This window comes from Symsagittifera roscoffensis, chromosome 3, assembly GCF_963678635.1.
Source record: "Symsagittifera roscoffensis chromosome 3, txSymRosc1.1, whole genome shotgun sequence".
Classification (NCBI taxonomy): Eukaryota; Metazoa; Xenacoelomorpha; order Acoela; family Convolutidae; genus Symsagittifera; species Symsagittifera roscoffensis.
The window spans coordinates 3,320,753-3,340,903 of NC_087064.1; the positions used below are offsets into that span (position 1 = coordinate 3,320,753).

At 34.6% G+C, this 20,151-nt stretch overlaps 1 protein-coding gene across 4 annotated transcripts in view; it reads left to right on the plus strand.

Moving 5' to 3' along the window:
- The window catches only part of LOC134842088 (regulating synaptic membrane exocytosis protein 2-like), a 104,935-nt gene that overhangs the window by 21,011 nt on the left and 63,773 nt on the right, over positions 1-20,151 (plus strand). For all 4 annotated transcript variants that reach the window (XM_063858259.1, XM_063858260.1, XM_063858261.1 and 1 more), the window contains exon 2: positions 6,443-6,662. In XM_063858259.1, the coding sequence (XP_063714329.1) occupies positions 6,443-6,662 (220 nt within the window). The remainder of the gene's footprint in view (positions 1-6,442; positions 6,663-20,151) is intronic.

Sequence of the window (20,151 nt, forward strand, 5' to 3'; positions counted from 1 at the left end):
TTCAAGGCTTTGCCCTGATATATGAGCAGTCTTGTTATGATTATTAATAAAAATATAATCATAAAAAGAGGTTCACTTATCGAGTAGGCAGTTTTCGATTTACAAAGGCTGCTGCGAAGAACAATTCTTTAGTAGATTTTACATGAAAGGTAAAAAAACACAATCTGAAGGTATATTTTTGTTTTGCTTTTTAATCTTGTTTAAAAACAAGTGAAGATTGAAGGTATGGTATAATAATTGAGACTAGAATTCAATTTTAAATTTAATATTTTCTGTCTATGCGGTGATGTGCATCTCTTGTTTTCTTTTTCTCTTCCCAAACAATCAATGAAAGCTCAAATTGTTTTTTCACCTCTTCTAACCACACCGCGTATCGTTTTTTTCGCCCCAAACAGATATACGCAGTATGCAATTGGCCTAAGATGAGATCAGCCGGTCGAAGATTTCTATTTGAGTAAATTCACAATTATATTATAATCTCAATGAGAGTTGGGTGCTGAAAACGTGTCTCATTCGTGTGTTTGATGTCACAAAAAACAATTCGTAACATAGAGCCTTTAGTTGTGTTTTGGATTCGAAAAAGATGTTTGTACAAATATGTTTCGTGTGGACAGTTTCTGAAGAATGAGTCATAATGATGGGTGTTTTTTGAGCCCAAAAGAGTCGTGAACTTAAAATCTTGAAAAAAAAACTGAAAAGGTATATATTATGCTAAATGTGCATTGTGCTAACCGAGGAGCTTGCCGTGTGAATATAGGGTCAAATATGTTTATGTGCAAAGGGTACCCATCTATTGATCCACTCCGAAGTGGTCCACCGATGAGTGGTGTGCCTTTGTTTTTCTTTCCTTCTCTCCCCCCCTTAACTGAATAGCTGGTGCTGCTTAATACTTGCTTTAACACTGTCCGGTCGGGTTTGTTGTGGCGCTAGTTTGTTGTGTTGTTTTGTCCTATAATCAAGTCTAACATTTCGCTTTTATTGCTTCCCCTTCAATAAATAAGCCCCCCCCCCCTCCCTTTCCTCCTTTATTATCCCTCCCGTATCAATTCCCATTTCACTCCGTTTTCATGCCCAGGCTGATTGTGTGTCAATTGAACGTGACAATAGCCATGACCTCCAATCCAATGTGTGTTTATTACTCCCTGTGTACCATGTAGCATGTTGTTTTTTAATACTTTCTTTCTGACAACGATCATCAATTGATCGCATTTTCTGAATATTTAAAATGCACTGCTCTATTTTTCCATCCCCATCTGGCCTAAACAAAGTGTCACTGTGTCAAAAATGAATTAATGATTATTTTACAATTTAGAGCAAATATGTTGATGTGTTAAGATAGCAGGTCAACCTGCAAATAGATACTATAAAAATCAAGCGTGAAGTCAAGTAGAAAAAAAATAAGTTATTGAAACATGCTTAGCAGTTTTTACCTGAATTCGATAAGTGTTGCAGATTGATCTTTGATTCATATTGCGATCTTAATTTTGCAACATTTTTAGGTCGATAAAGAAAGTGTCGATAAAGAAAGTGACGTTTTCCTCCCATTTTTGAGCAAAAGTATGTTCATTTGAAGTTCCCATCTCTATAGTGAGGCTTTGTCAGGGTAAAAATTTTTGTAGTTAATAGTATTAATACTATTGTTTCCTAGTTCATTTTGAAGATGATTTTTCTCTTCAGCTTCTAAAACAAACAGTAAACAAATTTCAACCCTTACCTCAGCTTAATGATTTTTACGGAAACACTGATGTTAAGTATTTTTGTTCAGACCATTGAAAATGGGGAGGAACTTTGTATTCGGCTGTTTTTTTCTTTTTGTTTTCCACGCAAAATCAGGTACCACAAATAATCATCAGTCTGTTTGAGTGATATAAATCATATTGAAGCTCTTTAAGTCTTGATTCGAATGACACTAAATCGAATGACACTAAAAAATTTCGAAAATTTTACCAAGTTTTGAGAAAAAACCGGTTCGATTTTTTTTTTATTTTTCGTCCCAATTTGAGCTAGTAAAGTGAGCGAGCACGCTTATTTATGCTTAAGTTACACCGTTTACAACACCTTTTTTATGCTTAATTTTAAGTTTAATCGAGTAATTTAGTTTTTGGAGATTGTTAATGCCATTTTGGGAATCAAAAACTTTTATACCAAATTATATTTTTACGTTAGATCTTTTTATCACACCACGCAGAAAAAACTACAGTACTTCGAAAAAAAAACTTTTTTTCTTGTAGGTTTTGCACAGTAACCGATTATCCTTTTTTTGCGATAGCTCGGCCGTATTTAACCAGATCAGAAAAAAAGCAGCTTCGCCTCAATGTGAATGTGTGCTAGCTTTAATTTGTCATTATACAAATCAAAGTTTGACTGATTTCATTTCAAGAACTTTTCTGGCTAAAAATGCCAATTTTAATTATCTGCCTCAATTATTTTTAGGCAGCTTGAATTTGTTGAATGTCGTAAAATAATTCAGTTTGATACCTTCCAGAGTTTAGCTTCGATGAGTCTTGGTCAACGTAAAAATTTTTTTTTTTTTTTGAAAGTTAATCATTTCCAAAATCATCTTTGAAAACAAGCTTTTTAGCCAGAGTTTGCGCTTAATTTGTCCTGAAGTGTATTAGATTTGTGCCTAAATTTATTTTAAAACAATTTGCTGATTGGGAAATTAATTATGTGCCTCTATTAAAAGTGCAAGTATTGCAAAAAATGTGAACATCTTTTAGTTCCGAAAATGGATACAATTTTAAGATTTTCCAACGGCATAATTTAATTCATTTTTGATCCAGTTTATCAAGTTGGTTAGTTTTACAGAAGTCTGATTCCTGAAAGTTCCTTGAATTTGTATGAGATTTAAGGTGATTTGTTTTTGTCTGTAGAAATTGAGTTCATTGACACTTTTCCAGCTGTCTGTTGGCTACAATTATAATGGTGCTTTATGGTCTTTTCTTCTCGGCAAACAAGGGTTTGGAATCTTCTAATGGTGGCTTCAAACAGTTGGGACGTTCTATAATTATCATCAGCTTATCCGATTGCGTCCGTCTTGCTATATGAGTAAAATAGGAGGCTCAATTTTTAGATGAGTTAAATAGGAACAAATCTGCTGAAGCTCAGTATAAGCGAAGCATTGACAAATATCTCTATGAGCAAGAAGGGGCGCCGGAACAAAGAGCTAAAAACATGATAAATAGGATACCAGGTTGCTGCGCAGTTAGATCAGAATGTTACGCCCAGTGTTTTTCGTATCTGAAAAACTATCGAAATGAAATATTAACCCCTAAAATAAATCAAAGAAAGAAAAATGTTTGGCATATTTTCGATATGTTCAATTTTTTTCCAATTAAAGAAAGAAAAATGTTTTTTTTTTCAAATTTTTTTAATGAGATTTGATGAAAAAATCAAGGCACAAATTTTTCTGGACACAGAATCTTTTCAATATATATATTTTTGCTGGAATCTAACTCGCAACTGAAATGGTTTTAATATGATATTAAACTCTACTCTTTACGAGCGGTGTTTGAAGTATTTAAAATTGCGCGGAAAACAAAAGACACTTCGTCTTAATTCCACTAATCATTTAGTGGTTACAAAAATGATTTAAATTTCAGAATGATTTCAGAAATTAAAGAGTGAGTTTTCGGAGCTAAATTCGAATTTTAACTATCAGCCTTGTCCGTTTGGAGCTAATGGGTAATTAGACGTTGCTCAGAAACTAGCGATTTTTCCATGTTTCATTAGTCGATGACGACGAAATTGAATTCGACTGGGCGTCACACGTCTTTTGAAAATTAAGCGATGACGTAAATTCATAAGGGTCCTTGAGACGCATCCGGCTGACGTGATATGAGCTATCTATTTGATTTCTACTCCAAATAGGGCTAAGAATTCCCAACCTGGTCTGGTTTTCCTGTATCCAAGTAGATCAATTTAAGGGTGGGAGTTGTTTTCATCATTTTCCCCGGAGCAATGAACTTGCCACACCTTTTTTTTTCTATTTTCCTCTTCTATAGTGTATAAGAATACATATTTTCCAGCATCCAAGTCCCAAATTGGAGACTATTAACGTCGAAGTAAAGACCATCTCTGGTTTTTGGTGCCTTACATTGTGTTGGCTTATGATGATTTTTTGTTATAGCTGGAACTTGTTTTGGATGTTGGATCATCACTTCAAGTCTTGCTTTCAAGTTTATATCTTCAAAAGTTATTGATTTAGTTCATTCATTTTTTGAGGCTTGATTTTTTAAACTCGATATCTGTTTTTATTTTATGAGCGGGACAAATATACATCTTTTTAATATGAAAGTGAAACCTGTTTGTAATTTTTTCCCTCTGTTTTCAAAAATAAATGATTTTTTGCTCGATTATATCCAAATTGATTTTTTGTTCTATTATATCAACTTCGTTACAATTGGACACTATACTATTTTAACTTGAAGATGCACAAATAGATTTTTTGAAGGAGGGTTTTTTCTATTTTGCTTTGAGTAATATGCTTTTAAGAAATTGAATTGAAGTCGCGGAGAGTTGAGAGCGCTAAGGGCTTCGCCCTGATATGAGCAATCTGGGCGGTTAAGTGATCATTTTGAAGAAAGTCTGGTTTTTGCTAGTGTCGATCTAGTCCAGTGGAGCTGCTGGGTTGGTGGTAAATATTTTGCAGGAAACAAGAGAACTCGGTCGGTGGTCGGTGATGGTATCAGCTATGATGTGGTGCTATGGTCTGATTTGTTGTGTTTTGCTGGCGTGTGTGTGTGTGTGTGTGTGTGATTGAGCGTACAATTAGATTAAAACCAGGTCGAATCCAGTGGATGTTATTTGGTATTTCATAGTATGGTATACTGGAACACCGACCACCACCGTTCTTCCGTGCTGATTGTAAATATTTGTGATTCTTTGGCTCAATTTTCCACTATTACCTTTCGTGTGCTGTCCATCCCTTCGATAAACATATTCCAATATACCATGCCATGTCTTCCCTTTTTGTGATTAAAATCCGGAATGATAGAGTAGCTGCAACTAGCAGACAGATTTGAAAGCAGAATTTTTGTCTAATTCATTCACAGAAAAGGAGCGCCGACTTATGTTTTTTTTGGGTCGAACAAAAAGATTTTGCGAGCTTTCCGAAAAACAGTATAAAGACCTTATTTTCCAGAATTTTGTGCGCCGCATGCAAATTTTCAAAAAAAAAAACAGGCCAAAAGAGCCGTTTTGGTCCCTTTTTGCAATATTTTGACTAAAAACCTGTTTTTTTTTCGCCGCGCGCTCTCAAAGTTCGTATATGTGGAAGCATTGGCGTCTTGATAAAAAATATTAAGTAGGGTCGGCTTAAAATGAATGTCGTATAATGATACCAAATGGGGGAAACCTTAGGGTTGCCCAATCCATGATACCAAAAGTACGTCCGCTAGAGCCCCCCCCCCCCCCCCACACACACACACACACACAAATCTGCTACTGAGTTGATTTTTTGAACGTGTTCAGGACGTGCAGAAGCACGGAGATAGTTCTAAAATGTGAAAGCATTTTTTAACTAACGGTCATTTTGGCCGTTTTGTATTTAAAGTTCGTCTTTTGTGTTCGGCTAATTAAGTGGAATGTATTAATCCAGAGCAGCCTTTGATGGTTATGATATGTGATGGTGTGTTGTCAAATTCATTCGGCACTTAGAATTGTATGTGATTTCTTCTTGTTAGCCTCTTTTTTCATCTTCCTCAGCTCCTATCATTTTGATTTCTCTCTTCTGTTGTAAGTAAGACGGACTGAAGGTGAAATAAGTGGAATAAGGAGTGATTGAGAAAAAGAAACAAATGCTTATGCTGCTGAATGAATGTAGAAGGCACTTGCTCGAATTAGCAAGCATGATTTCATCCATTTAATCGTCAATTACCTCCAATTATTCCACCGCCGCTCTTTCCCTTTCAATCCATTCTGACTCCCGCTCCCATTTTCATGCTCCAAACTGCCACTGTTGTTATGCAGTCAACCATCAAAACCAAAAGTATCATATATATGGTGCCATAGCAAAACACACCATTGTACAAATACATATTCGATATATATATCATACATATACTTATTGCATATCTTGCTAAGTAATTTCAGACGGGACCGACCTTTTAGCAAGACCGACCTTTTGCCAGAAAAGTTATAAAATGGACCTTTTTACCAGACTCGAATGAACAAATTAGATGTACTGAAGCCTGTAATGAAGACCTAACCCCATTTCAGACAAAGTCAGCCACACTCTTGCTCTTATTTGCTGTTCCGACCACATCGCGAGGTGGAAGGAACTATGCTAGGTTTTTTTTCCAATTTTGAAATTTTTCAAACAAAGCTCTTTTTTGTGTCGGTGTCGAGAAAAACGGGTCTGAATATTTTAGTAATTGTTTTTGTTGTTCAGAATGTTGTTGTTGTTGTTGTGCGTTTTACAATGTGCGTGTTGTTGTTGTAGTCGGGCGAAGGGGGAACTTGAGAAACTGGAGAAGGATGTGAAGGTGTTGGAGGAGCAGAGTCGCTCTATGGGCATAGTGGATGGGACAGTGTGTCAGATATGCTTCCGCATCAAGTTCGAACCGGCCTCCGCCTCCACCCCGGCCGGACACAGATGCCATTCGTGTCAACTCAAGTTCTGTGCCAGCTGCGGAATCAAGACACAGCTACACACCCACAAGGTATAGAATTAAAGTCAAAGTTTTAAGTTTTTTCTCTGTAGTTTTTTAATCATTAGTTCCCGAGATGAAAACTGGATGGCATTTATTTTGTTTATTTGATTGGTTACCAGTTTTCATAAAAAACTCTCCCTGCATTTTTTCTTTGAGCGAAAGGGATATTTACACTAGCCACATGCGAGCGTTAGTGTATTAGTACGAATCTTCTTTTTTTCTAAGCTAAATCGTCAATAAAAGTGTTCATTAAAATCGTTCATTTTTGCTATAATCACAATCTGAGGTAATGGAAATTTCATAGCATCTTTTCTCTGCTTGATTTGTTGCGAGTGTTTGTGATTTATTAAGCGTCCGTGGCTGACTGGTTAGTGCGTGAGACTCATAATCTCTAGGTCGCAGATTGAATCTTACATCTAGCCGAATTTTAATTTTTTTTCGAGGCTTATTTCTACTTTTTCTAATTGCACTTTATAGGGCAATTCTTTTTCTTCGCGCGCTCTAAAAAAATTTAAGGCCCAATTATTGATCCAGTGTTCGCCATTAAATTTAATTTTAACATTTTACAGTATATGCATCATGCATGTATCACCAGTGCCATGAACTCAGTTCGAAAGAAATAAAAGAAAACATTGTCTCAAACCGAAGTTGAAAAAGAATTTGGATTAGGAGGGAAAATGTTCAATGAATAAGTTCTCGAATTTTATTATGGAAGTTCCTATCGGCAGTTTCAAAAAGTTTGGCAGGATTTATTATATTAAAAAGAAAAATTTGGTGCCATTTGAAAAAATTAACCGCTAATGTCAGGGCTTCGATCTTTTGAAACAAGAGTGTTTTGACATAGTGTTTCAAAACAGGAGCGGATCTAGGGTTTTCTCCACGGGAGGGGGGGAGGGTTGCGAATTTTCAAAAAAATATTTCGACTTTTTCGACTTTTTTTTTAGATCAGATTGGTTTTCTGAGCTCTCACAAATCACTATAAAGATCTAAATTTCTGCGCCACAGGAACTTTTTTGAAAAAAAAAAGGCGTACCAGACACTTTTTGGATAATTTTGACGAAAAAAATTGCGTTTTTTTTGGCGCGCTCTCCCACCTCAAAACTAGTATCTTTTGGTGCCAAAGGCGCCATTAGAAAGTTTACAGGGTCAGTCAGCCGAAAACGGATGTTTTAAAATAGTACAAAGGGGTACCTTTTGGGTCGGCAGGTGGTCGAAATCCTGAGTTGTTTTTTTTTGTCGTCGACTTGTTTTGTTCTCGGCTCAACGGGTGTCTACCTTAGTATTGTTAGAAAAGTGGACGCTCTGTAAATAATAATGAATTTTAATTAAACTCTGCTAGGTGCGTTTCTCGGCCGTGGTTTTTAAGAGTAATAAACGTAGTAAGTACTCTTTTACAGTTCTTGATGATTTATAGTTTTTGTCTTAAAATTTGTTCAGGCTCAATTTTGAATTTTCGCGGCTTGACTTTTGGTTTTTTTTAAGTTCACTTCATTTCCTTGGTGTTGTTTTTGAAGAAACCCACACAATTTTTTTTTTTACTTCAATACACACCATTTTACTTCAATTAAAAACAGCAACTGCCATGAAAATCGATTTGGCTGGCCCTGCATCTAAGCTTATGGTACTTGTTTTGAGAGCAGTTTGGCGTGAAATTATGGTTCGTTAGTACAGGTCTCCGATATCAATTGACAAAGCTAAAGTGCCACTTCATGACCTCTATCCAGGTATCTTTAAAGCCATCAGATTCGTCCGTATAGCATCTTAGTTTCTGAAATACCCTTTTGGACTTCTCGCTGCGTTCACTGGTCCTAGATAACTTCGTGAGGAAAGTTTCCAAGGACCCGTTGAGAGGTTCAAACGCTTTGGCCATTGCCGCTGCATCACGTGAATGTCCCGCTTGATCGTTATTATCCGTTTCCCTTCTGTCCGAATCACTGGGCTGAGATCTTCCTTGATTTGAGTGTTCCAGTTTGTGGAATCACCTCTCCCAGTCGCATTCGCGTTTCGCAGAGGTCGCCTCGGCCTATTTTTCCCGGTGGCATTGCTGGATGAGTTGCCCCTTCCTCGCGTGGATCCATAGGTCCTTCCTCTGTTAGGATGAAAATAATGATTTTTTATACTTGTATTGAACTAGTTTTAAATGTTAAGAACGTTTTTTGTTCTTTTAAAATCAATTTAAAACTTTTTCGAGGCCACCTTTGCCAATCTTGTTTTTTCGCAATGTTTGTTTTCATTCACACTATGTTGACTTTTTTCTTGTTGTGTCTTTACTGAACTATAATTATTCGGCGAGAATCAAAATGAAGACAATTTTCAAGTAATATTCAAAATGAAGACAGTTTTCCGAAGTTCACACTCATTATTGTTTTTTTTCACGGTTTGGTATTTTTAACCGTTACTTCAAGTTCATTTGCTCAATGAAAGGCAAATTAAGCTTTCCAATAACGAAAGTTCTTAGGGAGCCTGCCAAAACATGATGACTTTGTTTTAAAATTGAGTCCTAATAGAAACTGCCGATTGTTTCCTTTAGCAAGGGTTTTGCTACCGGATACCAGAGTTTTTTCCGTAAACAACTTTGCTGGCAAGACTTCATCTTGCGTCCTAATGAAGTCAAAGTCCATCAGCCATCCAGCGCGTCTGATGTGGAGGTAACACCTGATTGAAACGGAAAATGTTAGTGGTTCGATTCCGCCTGGGACTTGTTGTTTTTCAGACTCGAAATTTTCAGATTTTGTGGAATATCATGTCTATTGCTAATTTTCGGCTTAGTTCCCGTAGCATGGATGCCTGGATGTTTCTGAATGCCCTTTCTAAAGCTCCATTGGTGGAGTCAATTAATTTGTTGGGAAGTACTTTTTTAATCGATTTGCTCGCTCCGTCCATTAATGTATCCAGAGTAATTACGTATGCGATGATTGAGCCAGCGATTGGCAAGTGTTATCAATCGGAACATAGACTGATTCTTGTAATTAACTTGTCCAACCAAATCACTAAATCGTTTTCTCAAATCTTTACCTTCGTCAACCAACATGCACTTTTTGACCATATTTGCAATATATTACCCGTTCTCTTCAATATTTGATTTTAAGAGTCGATGAACGTAGCTTAGACTCTTATATAGGTCCTAATGATTTTAATTTGTTCACGCTCTATTTTATTTTTCGCGGTTTGACTTTTGATTTTTCTCTTTGAAATTCATTTCCTTTGTTGAAAAAATTAAATTGCACTATGGAACAGCGAAAGTGTAAAAGTGACAAAAAACGCGATGGACTTCTAATTTTGCAATTGATTGTTTTGTCATGTTTTCCGGCGAAATAAAAACATACCTAATGATCTATTTTTTTCAACTTGGGTTAATTTTATTAACTAAGTGCCAATCGTAAATTGTTTCAGAAGGTGAAAGAGCTTTTAAGGTCATCCATTTTTTGAAATCAAAATTTCTTACTTTTTCGAGATTTTTTTTGGTTACTCGTTCATCGACCCTTTTCCAACTGTCTGTTGGCTATGTTTTATGTTGGGTTCAATTTTACCAACTGCTGTTCAATATAATTTTGCTTTTCTGGAATTTTTCGAACTTTTTTAGCCGTTTTCGCTTCAATTTCTGACTGTCTTTTTTCTCAGGCTATCTTTGTGTTGTATCACAAGTGGTACGAAGGTTTGCTTTGCCTCTGTGTTCAAATTCTGTATCAAAAAAAGCTTCCTTCATAAAATATGCATGGAATTGAGATAGCTTTCAGGTGATAAATATCTTAGAACTCAAATTGAAGTCAGTCATTGTTTTCAGTCACTGTGTGTCAGCTCATTGGCCCTTTCGTACTGTCTTTCCAGAATTTTTTTTTAAAATTAATCATGTCTTTCCTTCTCCAATTGTCTATGGGCTAAGTTTTGAGCTTCAGATAAGAAAATAAGTGACCATTGTTTTAAGGAGATAGAGAGAGAGAGAGAGAGAGAGAGAGAGAGAAAGAGAGAAAGAGAGAAAGAGAGAAAGAGAGAAAGAAAGAAAGAAAGAAAGAAAGAAAGAAAGAAAGAAAGAGAGAGAGAGAGAGAGAGAGAGAGTTAATGAGTTTTGGTTCTTATCCTGCCGAAATTGTCGTTGTTGTGATAGTTTTTGCTTTGCTTTCTAAAACAGGCTTTAACAGCGTTGGTTGTTTGCATTTTTTGACTTTTGGAAAAAACGAGTTTTTGTAATTTTTGGCGTAATCTATACTATATTTAAATGCGAGTGACAGCTATCTCCCATGTTTAAGCATAATAATTTTGTATGTTTAACGAAAGAATTTTTTCATGTTTAAGCTATATCATATATTGCAATGCTTAAAATGTTTCATTTAGTTTTCTGAAAGGTCAATAATTTTTCAATAATTTTTTTTCGATGCCAAATTAAGTCTGTCTGTCTGTATACCTGCTTTTTCATTTAATTTGATTAAATATGTCTACCTGTCTCCTAATGTTTCAACTTTCAATTTGGTTTCGACGATTGAGTTCAAAATAATACTACTGTCAAACGGTTGTCTACAATTCTTTCTCTTTATTTGTTTTTTCTGTCTTTTTTTTCAATCCTTCTTTTTCGATCCTTCTTTTTCGATCTTTTTTTATCTTTCTTTTTCTATCTTTTTTTTCGATCTTTCTTTTTCGGAACTTTTTCTCTTTTTTTTCTATTTTTTTTTCGATCTTTCGAAAGTTGGTTGCTGTCTGGGTACTCATAAGGGTTGCGAACCTTAGCTCCAAATATGACTGCTCAAATTCGAGATATGACGTTTTCGTGATTTTTTCAAAAATTTTTCAATAAACTTGATTTCTTTTGTTTTCAAAATTTGAAATTCCCAACCTTGTAGTTAGGTGCTTTTAGAGTATTCTCAAAGGATGCGAATCTTGCCTCCAAATCTGACTGCTGAAATTTTTGTAGTTTTCGAGATACGACGTTTTTTTCAAAAAAATTTTCAAAAAAATTTTCAACGAATTTTTTTCTTCTAAATTTGAAGTTCCCAATCCTGTAGTTGGAGGCTATCCGAGTACTCTCAGAGGTTGCGAACCTTGCATCCAATTATGACTGCTCACATCTTTGTAGTTTTCCAGATATGACGTGTTTTGTGATTTTTTTCAAAGTTTTTCATAAACTTTAATATATTTTTTTTCTAAGTTTGAAATGTCTTACCCTTTAGTTGGGTGCTCACAGGGTACTCTCATGAGTTGCGAATCTTGCCTCCAAATATGACTGCTCAAATCCTTGTAGTTTTTGAGATATGACGTTTTTTTTGAAATTTTCCAAAAAGTTTTCAGAAAACTTACGAATTTTTTTCCTTCAAAATTGTTACCCCTGTATTTGGGAGTTATCAGATTACTCTCAGGGGTTGCGAACCTCACCTCTAATTGTGAGTGCTCACATCTTTGTAGTTTTCGCGATATGATGTTTTTTGTGATTTTTTCAAAAAATTAATTAATTTTTGGTTTCAAAATTTGAAATCCCTTACCCTGTAGTTATTGCTATCAGGGTGCTCTCAGGAGTTGTGAATCTTGCCTTCAAATATGACTGCTCAAATCCTTTTAGTGTTCGAGATATGACGTTTTTGTGATTTTTTCAAAAATTCAAAAAAGAGTTTATTTTTCCAAATTTGATTTCCTTACCTTGTAGTTGGGTGCTGTCTGGGTGTGACTGCTCAAATCTTTGTAGTTTTCGAGATATGCCGTTTTTTTTGTGATTAATTCAAAAAAATTCAAAAAACTTGAATTATTTTTTTTTCTTAAAAATTTGAAATTCCTAACCATGTAATTGGCTGCTGTCGGAGTACACTGAAACCCTACAGATCTGGTTTCCACTGTATGTGGTTTTTCCTGAGTTTTCAAAAAAAAATCGAAGCACCTGTGGTGCGTTACACACTAGTTTTAGATGATTTCGAAGTTTCTGGTTTGTTTAAACAAGGAGTCAAGTTTTTAGTTTTCATTTTGTCTTCTGGCCGTACTCCGGGTGTATCTGGGCAGAAGAGAGATCTCCCTCTTCTAGTTAAATGCCCGTGTAGCTGCGTATCAAATATTTGTTAGTTGGGAGTTCGTGTTTTATTTTTGGGTTTTCTCATTAAGTCATTTGTTGCATTTTCCGAAAACTGTTGCTCAATTTTCTCCAGAGATGTTGAAAAATTTTTTAGGTCTCCTATATTTTTCTCCAGCAAAGATAACAGCCAAAATTTGATCGCAATCATGATGGCTCCGCCTAGCTCAGCCCCTCCCCCTTCATGGAGGAACGGAACTATGGTGTAGGAGATCTTTCAATCAAAGTTGACTACCTGAAAAGAAGTTTTTAAGGATTCAAGGGTGTATCTTAGCTAAGTTTGATTGGTGTGTCTGTATACCTGCTTTTTCATTTAATTTGATTAAATCTGTCTACCTGTCTCCTAATGTTTCAACTTTCAATTTGGTTTCGACGATTGAGTTCAAAATAATACTACTGTCAAACGGTTGTCTACAATTCTTTCTCTTTATTTGTTTTTTCTGTCTTTTTTTTCAATCCTTCTTTTTCGATCTCTTTTGATCTTTTTTCTAATTTTTTTTTTCAGTCTTTTTTTTCGATCCTTTTCTTTCGATCCTTCTTTTTCGATCTTTTTTTATCTTTCTTCTTCTATCTTTTTTTTCGATCTTTCGAAAGTTGGTTGCTGTCTGGGTACTCATAAGGGTTGCGAACCTTAGCTCCAAATATGACTGCTCAAATTCGAGATATGACGTTTCGTGATTTTTTCAAAAAATTTTCAATAAACTTGAATTCTTTTGTTTTCAAAATTTGAAATTCCCAACCTTGTAGTTAGGTGCTTTTAGAGTATTCTCAAAGGATGCGAATCTTGCGTCCAAATCTGACTGCTGAAATTTTTATAGTTTTCGAGATACGACGATTTTTTTGATTTTTTCAAAAAAATTTTCAAAAAAATTTTCAACGAATTTTTTTCTTCTAAATTTGAAGTTCCCAATCCTGTAGTTGGAGGCTATCAGAGTACTCTCAGAGGTTGCGAACCTTGCATCCAATTATGACTGCTCACATCTTTGTAGTTTTCCAGATATGACGTGTTTTGTGATTTTTTTCAAAGTTTTTCATAAACTTTAATATATTTTTTTTCTAAGTTTGAAATGTCTTACCCTTTAGTTGGGTGCTCACAGGGTACTCTCATGAGTTGCGAATCTTGCCTCCAAATATGACTGCTCAAATCCTTGTAGTTTTCGAGATATGACGTTTTTTTTGTAATTTTCCAAAAAGTTTTCAGAAAACTTAACGAATTTTTTTCCTTCAAAATTGTTAACCCTGTATTTGTGAGTGCTCACATCTTTGTAGTTTTCGCGATATGATGTTTTTTGTGATTTTTTCAAAAAATTAATTAATTTTTGGTTTCAAAATTTGAAATCCCTTACCCTGTAGTTATTGCTATCAGGGTGCTCTCAGGAGTTGTGAATCTTGCCTTCAAATATGACTGCTCAAATCCTTTTAGTGTTCGAGATATGACGTTTTTGTGATTTTTTCAAAAATTCAAAAAAGAGTTTATTTTTCCAAATTTGATTTCCTTACCTTGTAGTTGGGTGCTGTCTGGATGCTCTCAGGAGTTGCGAATCTTGCCTTCAAATTTGACTGCTCAAATCTTTGTAGTTTTCGAGATATGCCGTTTTTTTTGTGATTAATTCAAAAAAATTCAAAAAACTTGAATTATTTTTTTTTCTTAAAAATTTGAAATTCCTAACCATGTAATTGGCTGCTGTCGGAGTACACTGAAAGCCTACAGATCTGGTTTCCACTGTATGTGGTTTTTCCTGAGTTTTCAAAAAAAAAATCGAAGCACCTGTGGTGCGTTACACACTAGTTTTAGATGATTTCGGAGTTTCTGGTTTGTTTAAACAAGGAGTCAAGTTTTTAGTTTTCATTTTGTCCTCTGGCCGTACTCCGGGTGTATCTGGGCAGAAGAGAGATCTCCCTCTTCTAGTTAAATGCCCGTGTAGCTGCGTATCAAATATTTGTTAGTTGGGAATTCGTGTTTTATTTTTGGGTTTTCTCTTTAAGTCATTTGTTGCATTTTCCGAAAACTGTTGCTCAATTTTCTCCAGAGATGTTGAAAATTTTTTTAGGTCTCCTATATTTTTTCTCCAGCAAAGATAACAGCCAAAATTTGATCGCAATCATGATGGCTCCGCCTAGCTCAGCCCCTCCCCCTTCATGGAGGAACGGAACTATGGTGTAGGAGATCTTTCAATCAAAGTTGACTACCTGAAAAGAAGTTTTTAAGGATTCAAGGGTGTATCTTAGCTAAGTTTGATTGGTGTGTCTGTATACCTGCTTTTTCATTTAATTTGATTAAATCTGTCTACCTGTCTCCTAATGTTTCAACTTTCAATTTGGTTTCGACGATTGAGTTCAAAATAATACTACTGTCAAACGGTTGTCTACAATTCTTTCTCTTTATTTGTTTTTTCTGTCTTTTTTTTCAATCCTTCTTTTTCGATCTCTTTTGATCTTTTTTCTAATTTTTTTTCAGTCTTTTTTTTCGATCCTTTTCTTTCGATCCTTCTTTTTCGATCTTTTTTTATCTTTCTTTTTCTATCTTTTTTTTTCGATCTTTCGAAAGTTGGTTGCTGTCTGGGTACTCATAAGGGTTGCGAACCTTAGCTCCAAATATGACTGCTCAAACTCGAGATATGACGTTTCGTGATTTTTTCAAAAAATTTTCAATAAACTTGAATTCTTTTGTTTTCAAAATTTGAAATTCCCAACCTTGTAGTTAGGTGCTTTTAGAGTATTCTCAAAGGATGCGAATCTTGCGTCCAAATCTGACTGCTGAAATTTTTATAGTTTTCGAGATACGACGATTTTTTTGATTTTTTCAAAAAAATTTTCAAAAAAATTTTCAACGAATTTTTTTCTTCTAAATTTGAAGTTCCCAATCCTGTAGTTGGAGGCTATCAGAGTACTCTCAGAGGTTGCGAACCTTGCATCCAATTATGACTGCTCACATCTTTGTAGTTTTCCAGGTATGGCGTGTTTTGTGATTTTTTTCAAAGTTTTTCATAAACTTTAATATATATTTTTTTCTAAGTTTGAAATGTCTTACCCTTTAGTTGGGTGCTCACAGGGTACTCTCATGAGTTGCGAATCTTGCCTCCAAATATGACTGCTCAAATCCTTGTAGTTTTCGAGATATGACGTTTTTTTTTGTAATTTTCCAAAAAGTTTTCAGAAAACTTAAGGAATTTTTTTCCTTCAAAATTGTTAACCCTGTATTTGGGTGTTATCAGATTACTCTCAGGGGTTGCGAACCTCCCCTCTAATTATGAGTGCTCAAATCTTTGTAGTTTTCGCGATATGATGTTTTTTGTGATTTTTTCAAAAAATTAATTAATTTTTGGTTTCAAAATTTGAAATCCCTTACCCTGTAATTATTGCTATCAGGGTGCTCTCAGGAGTTGTGAATCTTGCCTTCAAATATGACTGCTCAAATCCTTTTAGTGTTCGAGATATGACGTTTTTGTGATTTTTTTAAAAAATTCAAAAAAGTTGAATTTATTTTTCCAAATTTGATTTCCTTACCTTGTAGTTGGGTGCTGTCTGGGTGCTCTCAGGAGTTGCGAATCTTGCGTAGTTTTCGAGATATGACGTTTTTTTGTGATTAATTCAAAAAAATCAAAAAACTTGAATTATTTTTTTTCTTAAAAATTTGAAATTCCTAACCATGTAATTGGCTGCTGTCAGAGTACACTAAAAGCCTACAGATCTGGTTTCCACTGTATGTGGTTTTTCCTGAGTTTTCAAAAAAAATCGAAGCACCTGTGGTGCGTTACATGCTAGTTTTAGATGATTTCGAAGTTTCTGGTTTGTTTAAACAAGGAGTCAAGTTTTTAGTTTTCATTTTGTCCTCTGGCCGTACTCCGGGTGTATCTGGGCAGAAGAGAGATCTCCCTCTTCTAGTTAAATGCCCGTGTAGCTGCGTATCAAATATTTGTTAGTTGGGAATTCGTGTTTTATTTTTGGGTTTTCTCTTTAAGTCATTTGTTGCATTTTCCGAAAACTGTTGCTCAATTTTCTCCAGAGATGTTGAAAATTTTTTTAGGTCTCCTATATTTTTTCTCCAGCAAAGATAACAGCCAAAATTTGATCGCAATCATGATGGCTCCGCCTAGCTCAGCCCCTCCCCCTTCATGGAGGAACGGAACTATGGTGTAGGAGATCTTTCAATCAAAGTTGACTACCTGAAAAGAAGTTTTTAAGGATTCAAGGGTGTATCTTAGCTAAGTTTGATTGGTGTGTCTTGTATACCTGCTTTTTCATTTAATTTGATTAAATCTGTCTACCTGTCTCCTAATGTTTCAACTTTCAATTTGGTTTCGACGATTGAGTTCAAAATAATACTACTGTCAAACGGTTGTCTACAATTCTTTCTCTTTATTTGTTTTTTCTGTCTTTTTTTTCAATCCTTCTTTTTCGATCTCTTTTGATCTTTTTTCTAATTTTTTTTCAGTCTTTTTTTTCGATCCTTTTCTTTCGATCCTTCTTTTTCGATCTTTTTTTATCTTTCTTTTTCTATCTTTTTTTTTCGATCTTTCGAAAGTTGGTTGCTGTCTGGGTACTCATAAGGGTTGCGAACCTTAGCTCCAAATATGACTGCTCAAACTCGAGATATGACGTTTCGTGATTTTTTCAAAAAATTTTCAATAAACTTGAATTCTTTTGTTTTCAAAATTTGAAATTCCCAACCTTGTAGTTAGGTGCTTTTAGAGTATTCTCAAAGGATGCGAATCTTGCGTCCAAATCTGACTGCTGAAATTTTTATAGTTTTCGAGATACGACGATTTTTTTGATTTTTTCAAAAAAATTTTCAAAAAAATTTTCAACGAATTTTTTTCTTCTAAATTTGAAGTTCCCAATCCTGTAGTTGGAGGCTATCAGAGTACTCTCAGAGGTTGCGAACCTTGCATCCAATTATGACTGCTCACATCTTTGTAGTTTTCCAGGTATGACGTGTTTTGTGATTTTTTTCAAAGTTTTTCATAAACTTTAATATATATTTTTTTCTAAGTTTGAAATGTCTTACCCTTTAGTTGGGTGCTCACAGGGTACTCTCATGAGTTGCGAATCTTGCCTCCAAATATGACTGCTCAAATCCTTGTAGTTTTCGAGATATGACGTTTTTTTTTGTAATTTTCCAAAAAGTTTTCAGAAAACTTAACGAATTTTTTTCCTTCAAAATTGTTAACCCTGTATTTGGGTGTTATCAGATTACTCTCAGGGGTTGCGAACCTCCCCTCTAATTATGAGTGCTCAAATCTTTGTAGTTTTCGCGATATGATGTTTTTTGTGATTTTTTCAAAAAATTAATTAATTTTTGGTTTCAAAATTTGAAATCCCTTACCCTGTAATTATTGCTATCAGGGTGCTCTCAGGAGTTGTGAATCTTGCCTTCAAATATGACTGCTCAAATCCTTTTAGTGTTCGAGATATGACGTTTTTGTGATTTTTTTAAAAAATTCAAAAAAGTTGAATTTATTTTTCCAAATTTGATTTCCTTACCTTGTAGTTGGGTGCTGTCTGGGTGCTCTCAGGAGTTGCGAATCTTGCGTAGTTTTCGAGATATGACGTTTTTTTGTGATTAATTCAAAAAAAATCAAAAAACATGAATTATTTTTTTTTCTTAAAAATTTGAAATTCCTAACCATGTAATTGGCTGCTGTCAGAGTACACTAAAAGCCTACAGATCTGGTTTCCACTGTATGTGGTTTTTCCTGAGTTTTCAAAAAAAATCGAAGCACCTGTGGTGCGTTACACGCTAGTTTTAGATGATTTCGAAGTTTCTGGTTTGTTTAAACAAGGAGTCAAGTTTTTAGTTTTCATTTTGTCCTCTGGCCGTACTCCGGGTGTATCTGGGCAGAAGAGAGATCTCCCTCTTCTAGTTAAATGCCCGTGTAGCTGCGTATCAAATATTTGTTAGTTGGGAATTCGTGTTTTATTTTTGGGTTTTCTCTTTAAGTCATTTGTTGCATTTTCCGAAAACTGTTGCTCAATTTTCTCCAGAGATGTTGAAAATTTTTTTGGGTCTCCTATATTTTTTCTCCAGCAAAGATAACAGCCAAAATTTGATCGCGATCATGATGGCTCCGCCTAGCTCAGCCCCCCCCCCCCCTTCATGGAGGAACGGAACTATGGTGTAGGAGATCTTTCAATCAAAGTTGACTACCTGAAAAGAAGTTTTTAAGGATTCAAGTGTGTATCTTAGCTAAGTTTGATTGGTCGTAATTGGTATTATAAAATTTTTGTATAATTCGTATTTTTTCTATTGTCGAAAAAAACTGGTCTGAATTTTTTCGTTTTAGGCTCTTTTTCTACAGTATAGTGAGTGGATAACGCCCCATGAAACCACTCCCAATGAATATAGTTTTCAAATCCTTTTTGATTGCTGAGGTAACAATGACATAGATTAATTTTGCTCTCTAATTTGCTTATTGACAACTGTGATCGGAACTTTCTGAGGTACCTGCACATTAACCAATTAAAATTGTTATTTTTAAAGAATTAAAATTTGAATAGTTTTTTCCGTAATTGAAGTCTAATAAATTTGTTGCTCGGTCTCCATAAGCACGACGTAGATCGCTTCTAACCTGATTCCAAGCCACTCGCACTGACAAAAATGGTTTCGGATTGATTTAAATTGATTTTAAATCGATTTTAAATCAATTTAAATTGATCATCAATGTACATTTTAACGAACTCAAATGGATTTTAAATCATTGAATCGATCTTTCTTGAAAATTTGGATCGGTTTAAGTGTGTAAAAAATGATTTAAATCGATTTGGATGGATTTTCAGACTCACTAAAATCGATTTTTCTTACTAGAACTGCGAAACTATTTGAGCTCGAAAATATGCATTGAAATCATCATTGAAACAGATTATGGACAAAACCTATGTAATAAAACACGAAAAGAGTCAAAATATATCAAACTTTGATCTCAATTAAATCATAAGATGAATATGCAATTTAATCATAAAAAATCTTGAATGTAAAAACTTATGAAACGAATCAAGAAAAAGGTCAATATATAGAAAAGGGTCAATCAAGAAAAGAGTCAATATATAAAATCATAGAATGTTATTGATATTTTGAAAACTATTTGGTCTTTTTATTATGCTACTATACGCTACTAACAGGCTATTGGATGTAAAAAGAAAAATAATGGGCAATGAATAAATGCAACGTAAGTTCGAATGAACAGAAAAATTGATTTTAATCCGTTCTAATCCCCTTAAAAATAAAAACAAATTAAGACTGAAAAAAAAAATTTTAATGTAATTTAAAAATGGTTTAGATCGATTTATTTAGCTAGAATTTAGGACCGATTTAAATCGATTTTAAAATTTGTCCAAACCAATTTTTATCTTTTCTATTTAACCTTCGTACTTTTTTCTTACTTAAATCGATCTAAATTTGATCTGCATACTTTTTTCGTAATACAATTGATCCTAATCCAATTTTGTCAGTGC